The sequence below is a fragment of the Rhamphochromis longiceps genome, linkage group LG19, assembly GCF_057381845.1.
Source record: "Rhamphochromis longiceps isolate RC_006_pf linkage group LG19, R_longiceps_female_GT1.1, whole genome shotgun sequence".
Lineage (NCBI taxonomy): Eukaryota > Metazoa > Chordata > Actinopteri > Cichliformes > Cichlidae > Rhamphochromis > Rhamphochromis longiceps.
The window spans coordinates 33269849-33286424 of record NC_140575.1 but is presented as its reverse complement, the minus strand read 5'-3'; the positions used below and the strand labels follow the sequence as shown (position 1 = coordinate 33286424).

At 41.5% G+C, this 16576-nt stretch overlaps 1 protein-coding gene across 1 annotated transcript in view; it reads left to right on the top strand.

The window, feature by feature from the left end:
• Positions 1–14027: 14027 nt before the first annotated feature.
• Positions 14028–16576, top strand: part of LOC146647232 (uncharacterized) — a 4047-nt gene continuing 1498 nt past the window's right edge. Inside the window, exon 1 of the mRNA XM_085391819.1 lies at positions 14028–14408. Coding sequence (XP_085247945.1) covers positions 14394–14408 — 15 coding nt within the window. The 5' untranslated portion in view covers positions 14028–14393. The remainder of the gene's footprint in view (positions 14409–16576) is intronic.

Below are 16576 nucleotides of genomic sequence, written 5' to 3'. Positions count from 1 at the left end.
TGAGATACCCTGTTATAAGGCGTCTGAAGCAGGGAGGAGCCTCAGAAAATTCTGCAGCAAGCTGTAGATCCGGGTAAGTCCCCTTCATTTGCATCAGAGCCGTAGTGTAAGTGGGGTTGTTGCACAGCCCCGCCCTGGCTGCTACACCAGTAATGATTACAATAACTGACACTTGTTTTCATATCATTTTTCACTGTTCTTGGCAATTGTGGGTTAATGGGGGAAAGAAGAATAAGGGAAGCTAGGAAATGTTTTCCATTGCAGAAGAACAATGCAGGGCAAACGTGCTAGATCAAGACTTATTACTGTTTGGTGTGGTGTGGAATATTTCCACCTTATTGAATTTTAACTTTGAATTGAACGTTTTATGGTTAATCATAAATTATAAAGCACTAAATAATATATTACTAAAACCTAATGGATTTTAACTTGTCACAGTCAACAAAACTGCATGCCCAAAATGTTTCGTTTAACTCGTTTAATTACATGTCAGTTTTCGGTTTTCATTTTGTTACAAAATTAAAGAGTAAAATGTTGAATCTGATGCATTCTGGTCCAATAAAATATTTGTGCTTGACATGATAATACCCACGGGAGCCATTTTTGCATGAAAAGTGCTGCAGATAAAGGGCTGACTCAGTATTTTGACATTGTTTTGCATGTAGCCCTAAATCAGTTTTAGACCCTGCATAGTTTTCACTGTGGGGCCACGTTGCAGTTGATGTCGTTACTCACTTCAGTCTCTAATCTGATATATTGTAATATATCTATATCACTAAAGCACTTCTGGATGGATGCAAACTGCATTTCGTTGCCCATGTGCAATGACAACAAAGTTGAATTCTATTCTATTCTATTCTGTTCTAATTCTAATTCTAATTCTATTCTAATCAAACAAAACTGCGAGACAAGGCTGTCAACCCTGAAACCAAACAATACTTTTAAGATTAAGACCGTTTTCTCTAATCCCATCAAAATCAGCAGAACTGCCAGTTAAAGGCTATAAAAAAAATGCCAGAGTAGTTGGAGTTAATCTCCATTACTGATAAGCAGTGGTAAGAAGTTACTCTTAAATGAGTTCAAATGTGGATTGACTGGGCATGGAGCAGTTTTCCAAAGCTGCATGCAAACCCCTGTTGAATCACACTAGCAGGCCTCTTCATTTGTATTACAAAAGCTATGAATTCAAAGGAGATAGACCTTCATTTCCATACACAACATGTCCACAAAGACAGAGTCTGAAGTAGTTAATAGGTGTATTCTGTCCCAAGTTATGAAACATTGTCCTGCCGCTGGGTGGAGCGCACACCTTTGAACGACCAGCTTTTATCACAAAAGATCACCAAGCACCAAGTTCAGGTGTTAAAATATCTGGCGGTGGGGGTGAAGTGATCAGAGTAATCTTCTTTACAGTTGGTGCAAAGTTTTCCAGCAGCTGCAGGTTAACGTGTTAAACAAACACTGCTATGTTTGCTTTTAACTTCCTGCTTACAGATGACAGTTACAGCTTTGCCAGCAGCATAAGTCTGCCCTCAAGTGACCTCAGAGATTTAATCATGTTAACACTGATCATGATGTAATCACTGGATAATGATGAGGCTTTGTGCTCACTGGCAAGCAAAAGTTCAAAGTTTGCCAGTGTTGTACGCCATCCCAAATCTTTCCACCCTCCTAAAATATTGATTGGTTTGGTCCATAGGGTACGCACGCTGTGATACTGAAGCCAAATTGTGGATTCTGATTGGTGACTGGGGCTTATTTGGTCAGTGACTGACTTTAAGTTGGCCACATGCCACTGTCGGTTTGGGCAGCAAAGGCAGTTTCAGTCAGTTTGAGGAAAATTGATTACTGGATCTTCTAATAATTGCCCTGGTCCTGGCACGACATAAGTAGAGTCAGAAGATAGGATTTTTTATTTTTTTTGAGGATTTTGAAGCACTGAGAGATTAAAATTTTTAATTCTTGATTTTAAAGATCACCAGCTTACAAAAGACTACATAAACTCTCCAAACACAGCCCGGCAAGTAGCAGCTCTGGAGCGTTTCAACACATAATTAGAGCTTCCTGAGCAGATGGCGTATGCCAAGAGTAACCATTTCTATCTCCACTGAAAGTTCAGAACTTAAACTCAGTAGTGAGTAGGGATGGGTACCGGTGTCCGGTGCCATGATGGCACCGGTTCTGACATAAACGGTAGTAACCAGACCGAAAAGCAGCGCACATTTCGGTGCTTTATTTCGGTGCTTTTTTTTCCTGAGCTGTGATACACTTTAGATTCTAGCCAATCATTTTACGTTTCCGAGGATAGTAGGCAGGGCCAGGTACGTACGTACGTTCTGTTAAAGCAGAGCTACAGATTAAAAATGCCCAAGGCGAAGCGGTTAAAAGTCTGGCTGTACTTCATAGCAAAATATGCAAACTCAGCAGCAACAAGTGCTTTAAGCTGATACTGTGATACTGTCAAAGGAGGTAACACCAAGAATCCGATGAAACACCTGGCGACGCATAGCGTTTTTTTTAAAAGCCCAGAAATGCACCGTATTTGATAGCTTGCTGCGAGACCTCACACCGTGCACATCTACTGCGGGTGGGTTGCCTGTTATGCAACATCCCCCAAAAACACGAAGAGGAGAGTCCTGGCCCCTAGCCCTGCCAGTGTAGCAGAAATGATGACGGATGATGATGGCAGCAGCAGCCGTTCTTCTCTGCGTGAGTAGGCTAACCACGTTATTACATTAATGCATGTAAGGTGAACTAGCAAACATCATCATAGCTACATGCTGCTGTCTTCTTGTTTGATGGCAGATACTCCCTTCACCCTGGCTAAAAAGGCTAAAATGACCAAAGAAAAAGTGGAAAACAGTTAAACATGAGAGGTTTAGGACAAAGTTTGTGTTTTTTCCATTGTTTAAGCACTGCTTCCAGCCAAGAGTGATACCATATATGCCCCATAGCTGCAGAAAAGGCTAACATTGTTATATTTTTACAAAAACCAGCTGAACATGAGAGGTTTTTGGACCAATTTTGTGTTCTCCATTCTTTAAGCACCGGTTTGAGCACCGTTTGAGCACCGGCACCGTTTCAAAAGTACCGATTTGGCACCGGTATCGGATAAAACCTAAACGATACCCATCCCTAGTAGTGAGCGCCCAGGACGTGAGACATATGTCTAAAGTATAAGCTGAATTTAAGTTACAAGTCTTCGTATCAATATAGAGTTCATCTTATTTGTGTTGTTCAAATTGTTGTGACTTTTTAAAAATAGCAAAAATAAAGGAAAACTCATAATGTCTGCAGAACCTTGTGATATTTTAAAGCAGATTCAACGTGGTCTAAATAAAAAATGAGTTGAACACTTTGAAATCTGGGCTCATTTTAAGCTGATTTTGGAGCTCTTTTGCCCTCAAAGCAAAGACCACAGGCTTTAGATCCTGCAGCTTCACATCCTATAATTACACAGTGGACCAGCCCTCAGTCTGCTATGTTGGGACTGTTTCATCCCTGCCAAAGAGAAAGAAGAAAAACACTGGTCTCATAAAATTCAGATGAGTTCCTCCTCCTCTGCTCGTCTTTTCGGTCCCTTTCGTTAAAACCTGGAGATACTTTCCTCATCCGAGACAATGTAGGGGTAACAATGCTTAACACCAACAATAGTATCTCCCCAGGTCACTGCCCAGCTTAACTTCAAGTACCCTCCTTTGTTCTTTATTGTTATAGTAACATATGTGTGAGGGTGGTAAAAAGGGGGTGTAGGGACTTTGGTTTCCCCCTTAGTAGAGCCCTCATGTATCTGTAACACCCACTCAGCAGCATGAAGAACATCAAGCACTGCTGTGGAGGAATTTCGATGGGTTTTCAGGGTCTGTCTGTAGAATTGTACCCATTTGCTACAGAAGGGAGGGGGTGCCCTGTTCCCCACGACCCCAGTGACACACAGAACCTCCTAACCCCGAACTCTGACCCTATCCTCCCAAATATCTTTAACAGGTCTAAAAATGGAACCAGCCAACCAACTGCGCAGGAGAAAGAAAACATAAATAAATCCCCAAAGTCTTATTGCTCCCGTGGGATGTAAGCCATCATAGTGTGACACCTCAGGGCCTTCCTGAGAATACTATGAGAGTGCATTCAGCAGGGCGCCAGTTTTACCTGTTAACTGTTGTCACATACCAAAGATTTGTATCAGTCAAAGCACGCATTACATCAGCTTTTCACTGCTGATGTTATCTCACACGTGTTCACTTCCTCAGTTAACTGCCGCACATAGTGAAAGGATTGTAGATATGATTGCTGTGTAAGTTATTGAATTAACACAATGATGAAATCAACACTTGTGGAAAGTGAGTGTGGTTAAAGATATGATTGAAGAATGTTTACAGTTTTTAATTGATTTTTTTCACCATTCTGCAGTTTCTCATCACAGCACTGTCAGTCACTTCAAACCCAATGAAGCACTTTACATACAAGATTAACTAAGTTCTGTGCAAATATTTCAAAGGACAAACCAGTGTTTTGTCTAAAATTGAGAACCTAGCAAAGAATCTTTGTGTTTCTAGCAGCCTGTCACAAAAACACATCATTTGTTCACCTCTTTAGTTGAATCTCTGAAAAATGCCAGATAGTCATAACGGGCATAAAATTGTAGTTGTGCACTGATCTGATGTGCAAAGATCTATTAGCCAGAAACGGGGAAATGGGGAGAAAATGCTGAGGCATGCCAAATTACACAAGGATGATTTGCCGATCAGTAGCAACACGTCTAATAGAGTCATCACTTCAGGTTTAAAGTTTTTGGTTAAAATTTTCAATATGTGCAGAGAAGTTCAGGAAAGAATAAAGGTGTTCATACCAAATATTGACTTTGAAGTTTGTTAGAATTGCCCCCCCGCCGCCATACACTCAATTTCCATGCATATTTCAGTGAACCGCTGCAGCTACTTCTCTTTTTCCTAACGAAATAGAAAGAAATTAGTGTTGGCTCAAGACTTTTGCAGTTAACAGGTATGTGCCAAAGTTTAATGAAACGGTTCAAAGAGGCCATGAGAACACTGCTATAGTAGACTGACTTAGACTGCCACCTGGTGCTTGCTAAGGGTAAATAATCTGGGAATTGGTTTCTTTGAAGTGCACCTGAAAAACTAGAGTGAGATAACAGAGAGGGAGATGTTGGAAGGCAGGCAGCTATTTTTAATGCACGCAGGTAAAAACTGCTCAAAGAGTGAGCAAAGTCTTGCATTTAAAACACATTAGGAAACAAATCAAAAGTACTGAGCAGTGTCTACTTCAAAAATCACATCTTTTTTTTCTTTCTCATTTTGTGCTCATTTTAGTCTTTATTTTTTTAAAAAATACAACTGAAACATGATGCCACCCAACAGGAAGCATTAAAACATGGCTGACCCTAATTTTTAAATTAAGCACTGGAGCCCCCCAGGGGTGTGTTCTGAGCCCCCTGCTGTACTCTTTGTACACATATGACTGTGTGGCCACTACCAGCTCCACCACCATCATCAAGTTTGCTGACGACACCGTCGTGGTGGGCCTGATCTCTGATAACAACGAGACGGCCTACCTGAAGGAGATTAGGAATCTGGAGAACTGGTGCCAGAGGAACAACCTCCTTCTAAACGTCAGTAAGACAAAGGAGCTGATAGTGGACTTCAGCACTAAGCAGGAGAGGAACTACCAGACCCCCGTCATCAACGAGTGCCCAGTGGAGAGAGTGGACAGCTTCAAATACCTCGGAGTTCACATCACGCAGGACCTGTCATGGTCCTGTCACATCAACACCGTGGTGAAAAAGGCCCGACAGCGTCTCTACCACCTCAGACGCTTGAGAGACTTCCAACTGCCCTGCAAGGTGCTCAGGAACTTTTACTCCTGCACCATAGAGAGCATCCTGGCGGGAAACATCTTAACCTGGTTCGGGAACAGCACCATGCAGGACAGACGAGCTCTACAGAGGGTTGTGCGGTCAGCTGAGCGCACCATCCGCTCCGAGCTCCCTGACCTGCACTCAATCTACAGCAGGCGGTGCTGGACCAAGGCCAGGAAGATCGTGAAGGACCTCAGCCATCCCAACAACAGACTGTTCTCTCTGCTGAGGTCAGGAAAGCGATTCCGCTCCCTGAAGACCAACACAGAGAGACTGAGGAGGAGCTTCTTCCCGCAGGCGATACGGTCTCTCAATCACACCACCACACAGTACTGACCCACACATATGGTTCTTACACACACACTGGACTTTCTGGACTTTGGTTTTGCACAACACTGGTCACTATATTCTTCATTTCCGGTTAATACTTGTACAGCTGCTGTTATTGTGTATATATTTATTTATATTTAGATTTCTTCATACATTCTTATATAGTTCTATATTGTGTATTGTGTATTTTGTTGTACAGTTATTTTATTTTCAACTTTAATTTATATATTTATCTTTATCTTATTCTTCCCAGTTAAATTTACCCTTCATTCTAATTTGTGTTGTACAGTTATTTCATTTTTAACCTTAATTTATATTTTATTCCTTCCTAGTTAAATTTACCCTTTTTAATTTTTCATATTTATTTCCTATCTTATTCATAGCCTTTTCCTTTTTTGTTTTCTTTAGGTCACGAGCAGTTGTCCAAGCATTTCACTACATATCGTACTGTGTATGACTGTGTATGTGACAAATAAAATTTGAATTTGAATTTGAATTTGATTTGAATTTGAAATGAAGAAACAGGCAGCTGTTGATTAGCACTGTTGTCTCACAGAAAGAAGGTCCTGAGTTCAATTCCACCATTTAGCCTATATCCACAGTCCAAAGACATGCAGTAGTGAGGTTGAGTTGAATGCGAATGACAGTCTGTTAGCCTGGCGACGTGTCCAGGGTGGACCCTGACTCTTGCGACCCTGACAAGGAAAAGAGGATGGATGGAAGAGAAAACTGATGTTCTATTGTTACAATCCTCTCACCATCGTAAGTGGTGTTCTTGGCCCTTACATTAGATCCTTCACATTCACACCTATGGGCAATTTAGAAACACCGGTTAACCGAAACCACTAATCAACAAAATGAAGCTGTTGTCAGAGCAAGCTTCTTTGAGCTAAGGCTCATTAAAAAGGATTAAGCTGTGCCTCACCTTCACTGATTTTGAGAAGATGATTCTCAGATTTTTTTTTAATCTTTTTTTTATTTATCTATTGCAATAGTTCAATATTGCAATAACGATATCTACCACTATGCAGAGAAGCTGTAATTTTGAAAAGATCACAAACAGCATCACTACAAATTGTAAACAGTCGTACAGAAGCCCTTTTCCAGTAATGTAGGGATATATATATATATATATATATATATATATATATATATATATATATATATATATATATATATATATATATACACATACATAAAAACACCCATCAGGCCGGGGTCTTTCTGTGTGGAGTTTGCATGTTCTCCCCGTGTTTGCGTGGGTTCTCTCCGGGTACTCCGGCTTCCTCCCACCGTCCAAAGACATAAGATAAGATAAGATAGAACTTTATTAATCCCTCGGGTGGGTTCCTCTGGGAAATTCGATTCGATTCGATTCGACATGCAACTTGTGGGGATAGGTTAATTGGATAATCCAAATTGCCACTAGGTGTGAATGTGAGAGCGAATGGTTGTCTGTCCCTGTGTGTTGGCCCTGCGACAGACTGGCGACCTGTCCAGGGTGTACCCTGCCTCTCGCCCCATGACAGCTGGGATAGGCTCCAGCGCCCCCCGCGACCCTGGAAAGGATAAGCGGAAGCGAATGGATATATATATATATATATATATATATATATATATATATATATATATATATATATATATATATATATATATATCCTTGTTATTCTTTGAATTTCTGCCTTGCAACCACGAAAGGACTCATTTTGTTTGTGCCGCTTCCAGCTCACCCATATGAGTAATCCAGGTACCCTATGAGTCAATAGTGAAAAATAATAGGGACCACTTCATCTGAATCATGGTTTTAGTGAATCATGTATCATTGCTGGGTCTAAAAATAGTGAATTCGCGTCACAGATTTATGAGATTCACATCTTTTCCGTTCTGGCAAATTTTCGCTTTCTATGTATGGGTAAATCCACTAGATGGCGCTAGAATTAAAGTTTTTGCTGCATATAGTTTGCGAAGAGATTATTTTCTTCTGGTGCTGAAACAGGCATATTTTTATGATTGTTATAATTTAATTGAACTGTTCAGATATTACTATACGATCGTATTTTAGGCTCCTTCAGTTATCTGAAGATACTAAATATATATACTTTAGTTGTTGTTTTTTTGTTGTTTTTACCAGAAAGTATAAACTCATCAGCAACCACAGAAGGACTCACTTGTGCTGCTTCCAAGTCCTCAGTTTTTAACTACAGGTAAATTTGCATTTTCATTAGAAAAGGCCTATAAAATTAAACACGCTGTTGCCTCACAGTCAGTAGGTTCAGGGTTTGAATGTGCCAGCCCGGGGCCCTCTGTTTCTATGTTTTACTCCCACAGTCTTAAAACATGCTTGTTGGCTTATTTATTGATTATAAATTGATTGCGGGTGAGAGTACATGGTTGTATGTCTCTCTGTGATAGACTGTTGACCTCTCTGGCGTGTACCCTGTCTCTGTTTGCTTTCTGTGACCCTGATCTGGATAGAATTTTTTTTTTAAATTGATGAAATATAAAGTAAATTATGTAGCCAGATTGATCTTTCTTACACGCAAAAACAACACATACTAACTGTACACTCTTTGATAAATGAGATTAAATATTTTATAAGATGTGTTATTACACCCCGATAGAAACAAAAACTAAATTTTCTCAGTAAAAGCAGCCTTTGTGGTTTTATTCATTTACATAAAGCGTTTTAAACTGGAATGCAGTTTTCCTAAGCATCTATATGTGCAGGATTAAGATGTTTCAGGTTATTATATGTCATAAGACTAGCTAAGTTCTCTGCACTGACACCAAAGTAACCATATAGACTTTGTTTCACTCCGGCTGGGAGAAAATTGTGTCTTTTAGTTTTCTTTAAAAAGAAGCATAAACTCCTCCAGTGTGTTTGTTTGGTATTATCAGATTTGTTGTAATGGGTTCCATGTCTCTTTTTAGTATATGCTCAAATTCCAACAAGGTTCTGTGTTCGAACAAAAAGGAATGGGAACAAAAAGGTTAATGACCCCTGTTATTGAGGCCATAAAAACATAATAGTGCTGTTCACAATGACACAGTGAAGGCTCAGTGCACAGGCCTAATAACTTTGGCAGTATGTAAATGTTATATGGCCAGATCGTACTGCTGAGGGAAGAAATGTCAGTGGACATTCCACAATTCACTTACAGCAGTTTTTGAATTTTTGCTCTTAAAGCATTTTGTAACATATTTATATTGAAACATTATTAATCTATTTAATTTACATTCACAAGCTGAAATCTTATGTCTCAGACTTTTCTAACCCTCTGTCAGCCAAGTGGAAGCTAAATTGGCGAGTCTTTTAGCATCAATTCATATGTAAATTAGGTCGTTATCTGAGAATTCTGGAGGGGAGTGGGGGTGTGTGAATGATTGCTGATTTCTAACTGCCAACTGCCTCTTTGTTTGTGTGTGTGGGGGGGAGCTGCTAAAAGCTGTGAACTTCCTTTTGTGTTGAGGTGGATGCAATTGTCTTGCGGGGGGTTACTAGGGTTCCATCACTACGTGACTGCTGGTCAGCAAACCTGGGAAACCCACAGATCATTGGAACTATACCGCAAAACCGCTTCCAAGACATCATGCAACACCTACGCTTTGATGACAGGTCCACCCGCAGTGATCGAGCAAAGACTGATAAGTTCGCTGCAGTCCCATCAAAGACTCGGTGCTGTTTCCTGCAGTATATTGCAAGTAAACCTGACAAGTTTGGGATCAAGTTTTGGGTGGCTTGCGACCTAAAATCCAAGTACATTTGCAATGTCTTCCCATATCTTGGCAAGGACCACAATCGTCCCAGTGGGGAGAGACTGTCTGAAAATGTAGTAATGAGGCTGATGGAACCATTCCTAGACAAGGGCAGAAATGTTACCATGGACAATTTTTTCACATCGCTTTCACTTGCGCAAAAACTTCTTAGACGGAAAACCACCATCCTCGGCACAGTCAACAAGATTCGCCGGGAAATTCCTCAATCCGCTAGACGCACAGATCGCAATGAATTCACCACTCAGGTATGTTGCAGGTCTTTTGTGGTTCTATGTTTATGTGTTTCATTGTGTGTAAAAGTGCTATAGAAATAACAATTTATCTTATTTCTTAGGTGTTTTCAACCTCTGCTGCCACGCTGACGGCGTATGCGGCCAAACGGAAGAAGACAGTCTATATTCTTAGCAGCATGCACAGCGTGGTTCAGACTGATAACACCACCAAAAGGAAGCCAAACACCGTCACCCTTTACAACACCACAAAGTGTGGCGTGGATGTGATGGACCAGATGGTGCGGGAGTACACTGTCCGCAGAGGAGCACGGCGCTGGCCATTTGCCGTGTTCTATAACATGATTGACATGGCAGCACTGAATGCACATGTGCTGTATCAAGCATGCACCGGGACGCAGGAAAGACGGGTGGACTTCCTGGTGGAACTTGCAAGAGAGTTGGCTCACTCTCATGTAGCTGGGAAGAAGGCAAGAAAAGAACAGTTGCTTCAGACACAACCCTCCACACCTAGCCCTGGAAAAAGAGCCATGTGTCAGGTCAAACACAAATGCAAGAACAATCATGCCACTGTGCGATGTGTTCACTGCTACAGATACACATGTGGTAAATGCAGACTACAGATACCATGGCAGTGCCAGGATTGTGAGTGATTGCTGAAAATGTTGAAATGTACTCACTCACTTTTTATTATTATTTGTAAATATGTGTGCAAATGGTTGTTGTTGTTTTTTTTTGTTTTTTTGTACTGTTTTTATCAATAAATCTCAGCAACACAGGAAATACACCCATGTGTGTTGATTTCTCCCTAAGATGGCAAAGTGAAACACAAGTTTCCTTGTGGCTCAGGAAACTAACCACTCCAAGTGGCTCAGCATGGCCAAACCTTATTTACATAACAAAAGCAGCTGTTCACAGGTGATTAAGGATATTAGCTAAAAGCCTACCAGCCATTTGGCTGGAAGGCAGGTTTTAAAGGTAGAAAAGCCAAATGGCTGCTCTCTGAGACGTCCAGTGTTAAAAAGGAAACTACTGCTTTACTGCAGTCTTACATATATAAAGTGCACAGTCCTGTATGGTGCCTTTTAAGCTATTTGCTTTATGCATGTATGAAGAGAACAGATTGTATCTTGTTTCAAAAAAGGCCCCACTTCCCTTTTGGAATATGCTACATTTGAGAACAGATGACATGACTTTATCAGCCAGGCTTATTTGCACAGTACCAGGCTGGAAAATGAGGAATCCAAACAGGAGGAGTGGTCTTTTGCACTATACAATGCCTCATAAAAGATTTTTATTTTTCATTTTCCCAAACATTGACCACAGGTAGCATGACTAATTTGAACAGTAGCACAACTGTTTTGCATTTCTTTATGCCTGCTTAAGTAATGGTTTCCCTACAGTTATACATAATAAATGAAGATTAAATATTAATTGATAATGTTTTGCAATACTGTGCACGTTTGGTGGGAAAAGGGCTCCATACTGAGTACCTGCAATCACTAAATTCAAATTCAAATTCAAATTCAAATTTTATTTGTCACGTACACAGTCATACACAGTACGATATGTAGTGAAATGCTTGGACAACTGCTCGTGACCTAAAGAGAACAAAAAAGGAAAGGCTATGAATAAGATAGGAAATAAATATGAAAAATTAAAAAGGGTAAATTTAACTAGGAAGGAATAAAATATAAATTTAGGTTAAAAATGAAATAACTGTACAACACAATTAGAATGAAGGGTAAATTTAACTGGGAAGAATAAGATAAAGATAAATATATAAATTAAAGTTGAAAATAAAATAACTGTACAACAAAATACACAATACACAATATAGAACTATATAAGAATGTATGAAGAAATCTAAATATAAATAAATATATACACAATAACAGCAGCTGTACAAGTATTAACCGGAAATGAAGAATATAGTGACCAGTGTTGTGCAAAACCAAAGTCCAGAATGTCCAGTGTGTGTGTAAGAACCATATGTGTGGGTCAGTACTGTGTGGTGGTGTGATTGAGAGACCGTATCGCCTGCGGGAAGAAGCTCCTCCTCAGTCTCTCTGTGTTGGTCTTCAGGGAGCGGAATCGCTTTCCTGACCTCAGCAGAGAGAACAGTCTGTTGTTGGGATGGCTGAAGTCCTTCACCATCTTCCTGGCCTTGGTCCAGCACCGCCTGCTGTAGATTGAGTGCAGGTCAGGGAGCTCGGAGCAGATGGTGCGCTCAGCTGACCGCACAACCCTCTGTAGAGCTCGTCTGTCCTGCATGGTGCTGTTCCCGAACCAGGTTAAGAGGTTTCCCGCCAGGATGCTCTCTATGGTGCACGAGTAAAAGTTCCTGAGCACCTTGGAGGGCAGTTGGAAGTCTCTCAAGCGTCTGAGGTGGTAGAGACGCTGTCGGGCCTTTTTCACCACGGTGTTGATGTGACAGGACCATGACAGGTCCTGCGTGATGTGAACTCCGAGGTATTTGAAGCTGTCCACTCTCTCCACTGGGCACTCGTTGATGACGGGGGTCTGGTAGTTCCTCTCCTGCTTAGTGCTGAAGTCCACTATCAGCTCCTTTGTCTTACTGACGTTTAGAAGGAGGTTGTTCCTCTGGCACCAGTTCTCCAGATTCCTAATCTCCTTCAGGTAGGCCGTCTCGTTGTTATCAGAGATCAGGCCCACCACGACGGTGTCGTCAGCAAACTTGATGATGGTGGTGGAGCTGGTAGTGGCCACACAGTCATATGTGTACAAAGAGTACAGCAGGGGGCTCAGAACACACCCCTGGGGGGCTCCAGTGCTGAGAGTGGTGGAGGCTGAGACATGTCCGCCCATCCTTACTGCCTGTGGTCTGCCAGTTAGGAAGTTGGAGATCCACTGACACATAGATGAGCTGAGTCCCAGATGCTCCAGCTTGGTGGTGAGTGTGGAGGGAATTATGGTGTTAAATGCAGAGCTGTAGTCTATGAAGAGCATTTTAACATAATTCCCCCTTCTAGTGTCCAAGTGAGTGAGTGATGTGTGGAGGAGATGAGAGATGGCATCGTCTGTGGAACGATTTGGACGGTAAGCGAACTGTAGTGGGTCCAGTGTGTCTGGTAGTGAAGAAATGATGAAGTCTCTGACCAGGCGTTCAAAGCACTTCATCACTACTGAGGTGAGGGCTACAGGGCGATAGTCATTGAGAGAAGCAGGGTGGGGTTTCTTCGGGACAGGAACAATGATGGACTCTTTGAAGCATGTGGGGATCACCGACTGAGATAAAGAGATGTTGAATATCTCAGTGAACACAGGAGCTAGCTGGTATGCGCAGTCTCTTAGGATACGACCTGGGATGCCGTCTGGTCCTGCTGCTTTCCTGGTGTTCACTCTCTTGAAGGCTCTCCTTACTTCATGCTCGGAGATGACGAGCACGTTTCCGGTGCTGGCAGTATCTTCCTGTCTGCAGCCGTTAGCGCCGCTAACACTAGCATTGTTGGAGACCTTAGCTGCAGCCTCGAAGCGAGCATAGAAAGTGTTCAGCTCGTCTGCCAGAGTCTAATACCTAATACCCACTAATACCCAATGTAGCTCTAAGCATAACACTGATTACAAGAGGGTATCTCAGACAGCACTTAGCACCCTCCACAGTGTAGATGTAATGGAGGAGGTCACTGTAAGAGGGATGGACTTGACCTCCTGACTATGACTGATGTAGATGATAAGGTGCTGACTCTATGAATCCACAATCTCAACAGGGTTGTCCAATAAGAACAGATGGCGTATCCACAAAATCCACTGCCACTCAGGTATCTGTGAGTGATGGTGTGGTTTCTGTTGGAAAGAACATAAAAGTCTTCCATAATTATGTGAACAGAGTGAATTAAATGTGTAATACAACAATACAAACAATACTGGATAGTGGAACAGTCAACCAAAATAAGGGAGTGTCAACAAATGCTAATTTTACTATTTACATAAATCCCAACTAGGCACTTTACATTAGAGCTAACATGAGAAATTAGTGACGGTCCCTTAATGACCGCACGGCAGAGGCTGCTTCGCAGTAAACGGCAGTAACAATCGGTAAACGAAGTGTGCGCCAAGGATTAAACAAGGGAGGATAATGGCCGCAGCAAAGAACAAACACGATAAAACACAGAAACTTACAGTCTCATGGACGCACACTGCTAACAGCATTAGAAGGAATGAAAATCCACACGGTGAGTAAAACTCTGCTGACTCTTCCCACCTGCAGCTCCGACCGAACTCTCTGCGTCGACGTGTGCGTAATGATGAGGTAGAATTGTGTCTTCTGATTGGTGAAGAGAATGGGTTGCCTCACCGCTCATTGGCTAAACGGCAGCCGTATGCTGATATCTTACTCCGCAGATGTGGCTCCGTTCGTGAGTTCTGCGAACTGGCTGGCCTTTTGTACAGTAGACATTTGAAGCCTGACAAATCATATTTGTCTGCATGATGTGGCTTCTTATATTATATTAAATATTTTTTTGCATGTAGAATAGGCAATTATTATTATTTTATTTCATTGCATTAGATGCTTGTGCCCAAATAGTAGGGGTGCAACGATATTCGTATTGATATTGAACCATTCGATACAGTGCTTTCGGTTCGGTACACATATGTATCGAACAATACAAAATTTGTAATTTATTTTATCAACTTTCCTTCTGATGCTGTCTGTGTTGAGCGCTCAGTGGATCTGCGTTCAACTACTCCGCCTAGGCTGCACTGTCAAGCGCAGATCCACTGAGCGCTCAACACAGACGGCATCGTCAGAAGGAAGAGCGCAGGGCAAGCTAGCTTAAGCTCTCCTTGCAACATGGCAAATTGAACCTCCCCCACCCTCATTCAGATCTGGCATTTGGAATTATTTTGGTTTTCATGTGACGTATGACCCTGAAGGTAAGCGAGTCATGGACTAAAGTAAAACAGTATGTTGGATGTGCCACACAGTGCTCAATTACATGGGTGGGAGCTAGTGTGTTAGTGCAGTTAGCTCGTTAATGTGTTGGCCGTCCAGCCCCACGCACGGGGCGATCAGGGGTAGCTCGTTAACGGAGATTTGCCGTGTTGTGGCGTTAAGGTCATTTCAACGAGATTAACCTGAAAGCACTAGTGGGAACACAACAAATATGACTGCACATTTACGCCGACATCATCCTAGTGCAAAGACAAGTGGAAGCAGACAAAAACAACAAGCATGCATGCTACAAACTTTACAGAGTCATTTAGACAGCCGTTAGCACAGGATTCTCCTTATGGGGACCTGATATGTTTAATATGCTGCTGAGAATATAGCCCAGAAGAAGCGTATAGTATAGCTTTTATTTTGGAAAGAGCCATTTCTCTGTAATAAACTCTCTTTTCCAAAGATGAGTGATTCCTCAATCAGATACAGGGCTCGCAATATCGCTAGCCCGATGTCCCAGGGCTAGCGATTTTTCCCGTCGGGCTATTGTAGGAAGGAAAAATATATGTCAATGCTTTTGCATTCTTTCGGAAATGTAGCTGGGTAATTATGTCATTGGCATCGGTGAGCCACTGCCAATATGTGACATATTGAAATCGCGTTTGAATTTGCGCTTGTTTTTTTGCTTTCACTTTGCAATCGCGCGAACTGTGTATAGAGAGCGACAGCACTGATCTGTGAGTGATGATAATTTGTGCACCAATTCCTCTGACATTGTCTTATTAATCGTTAGCTTACTATGCAAACATGACAAGTGAAATCTCCCGCAGCAAGCTTAAACATGTGAGAGGTTGATCGCGCAGAGAATCGCTGAGCTTATGTGAGTGCATGTGTAAAAGCATTTCAGTTCTGCTGAGCCAAATAAGACAGGTCAGGGTGAAGAAGTGACAGCCAAAGAAAAGCTTACCACAAAACGGAGAAGTTATGACAAATCAGACTATAAGGCAAAAAGAAAGTGCAGCTTTATGGTTTCATGGACAAAAGAATTTCTGTGGCTGCAATATGACGTGCTAAATAACCAGGGCTGCACATAAGTGGTCCGCAGGTGCGTATTTGCTGTCAAAATAAAAAACACGCACAAGGGTTAGGGTTAAATTTAAAAACTGTACTTTTGAGTTAAAATATATATTTATAATTTTAATAAATGACAAATTAAAAAGGCATGAACATTTTTTTTGTATCGAAAAAATATCGAACCGTGACACCAAAGTATCGAACCGAAACGAACCGTGAATTTTGTGTATCGTTGCACCCCTAATATATATATATATATATATATATATATATATATATATATATATATATATATATATATAACATTCTGTAACTGTAACTTCTGTCGGTGCTGTGCTTTTGGAAACCGAATTTCCCAGAGGAACCCACCCGAGGGATTAATAA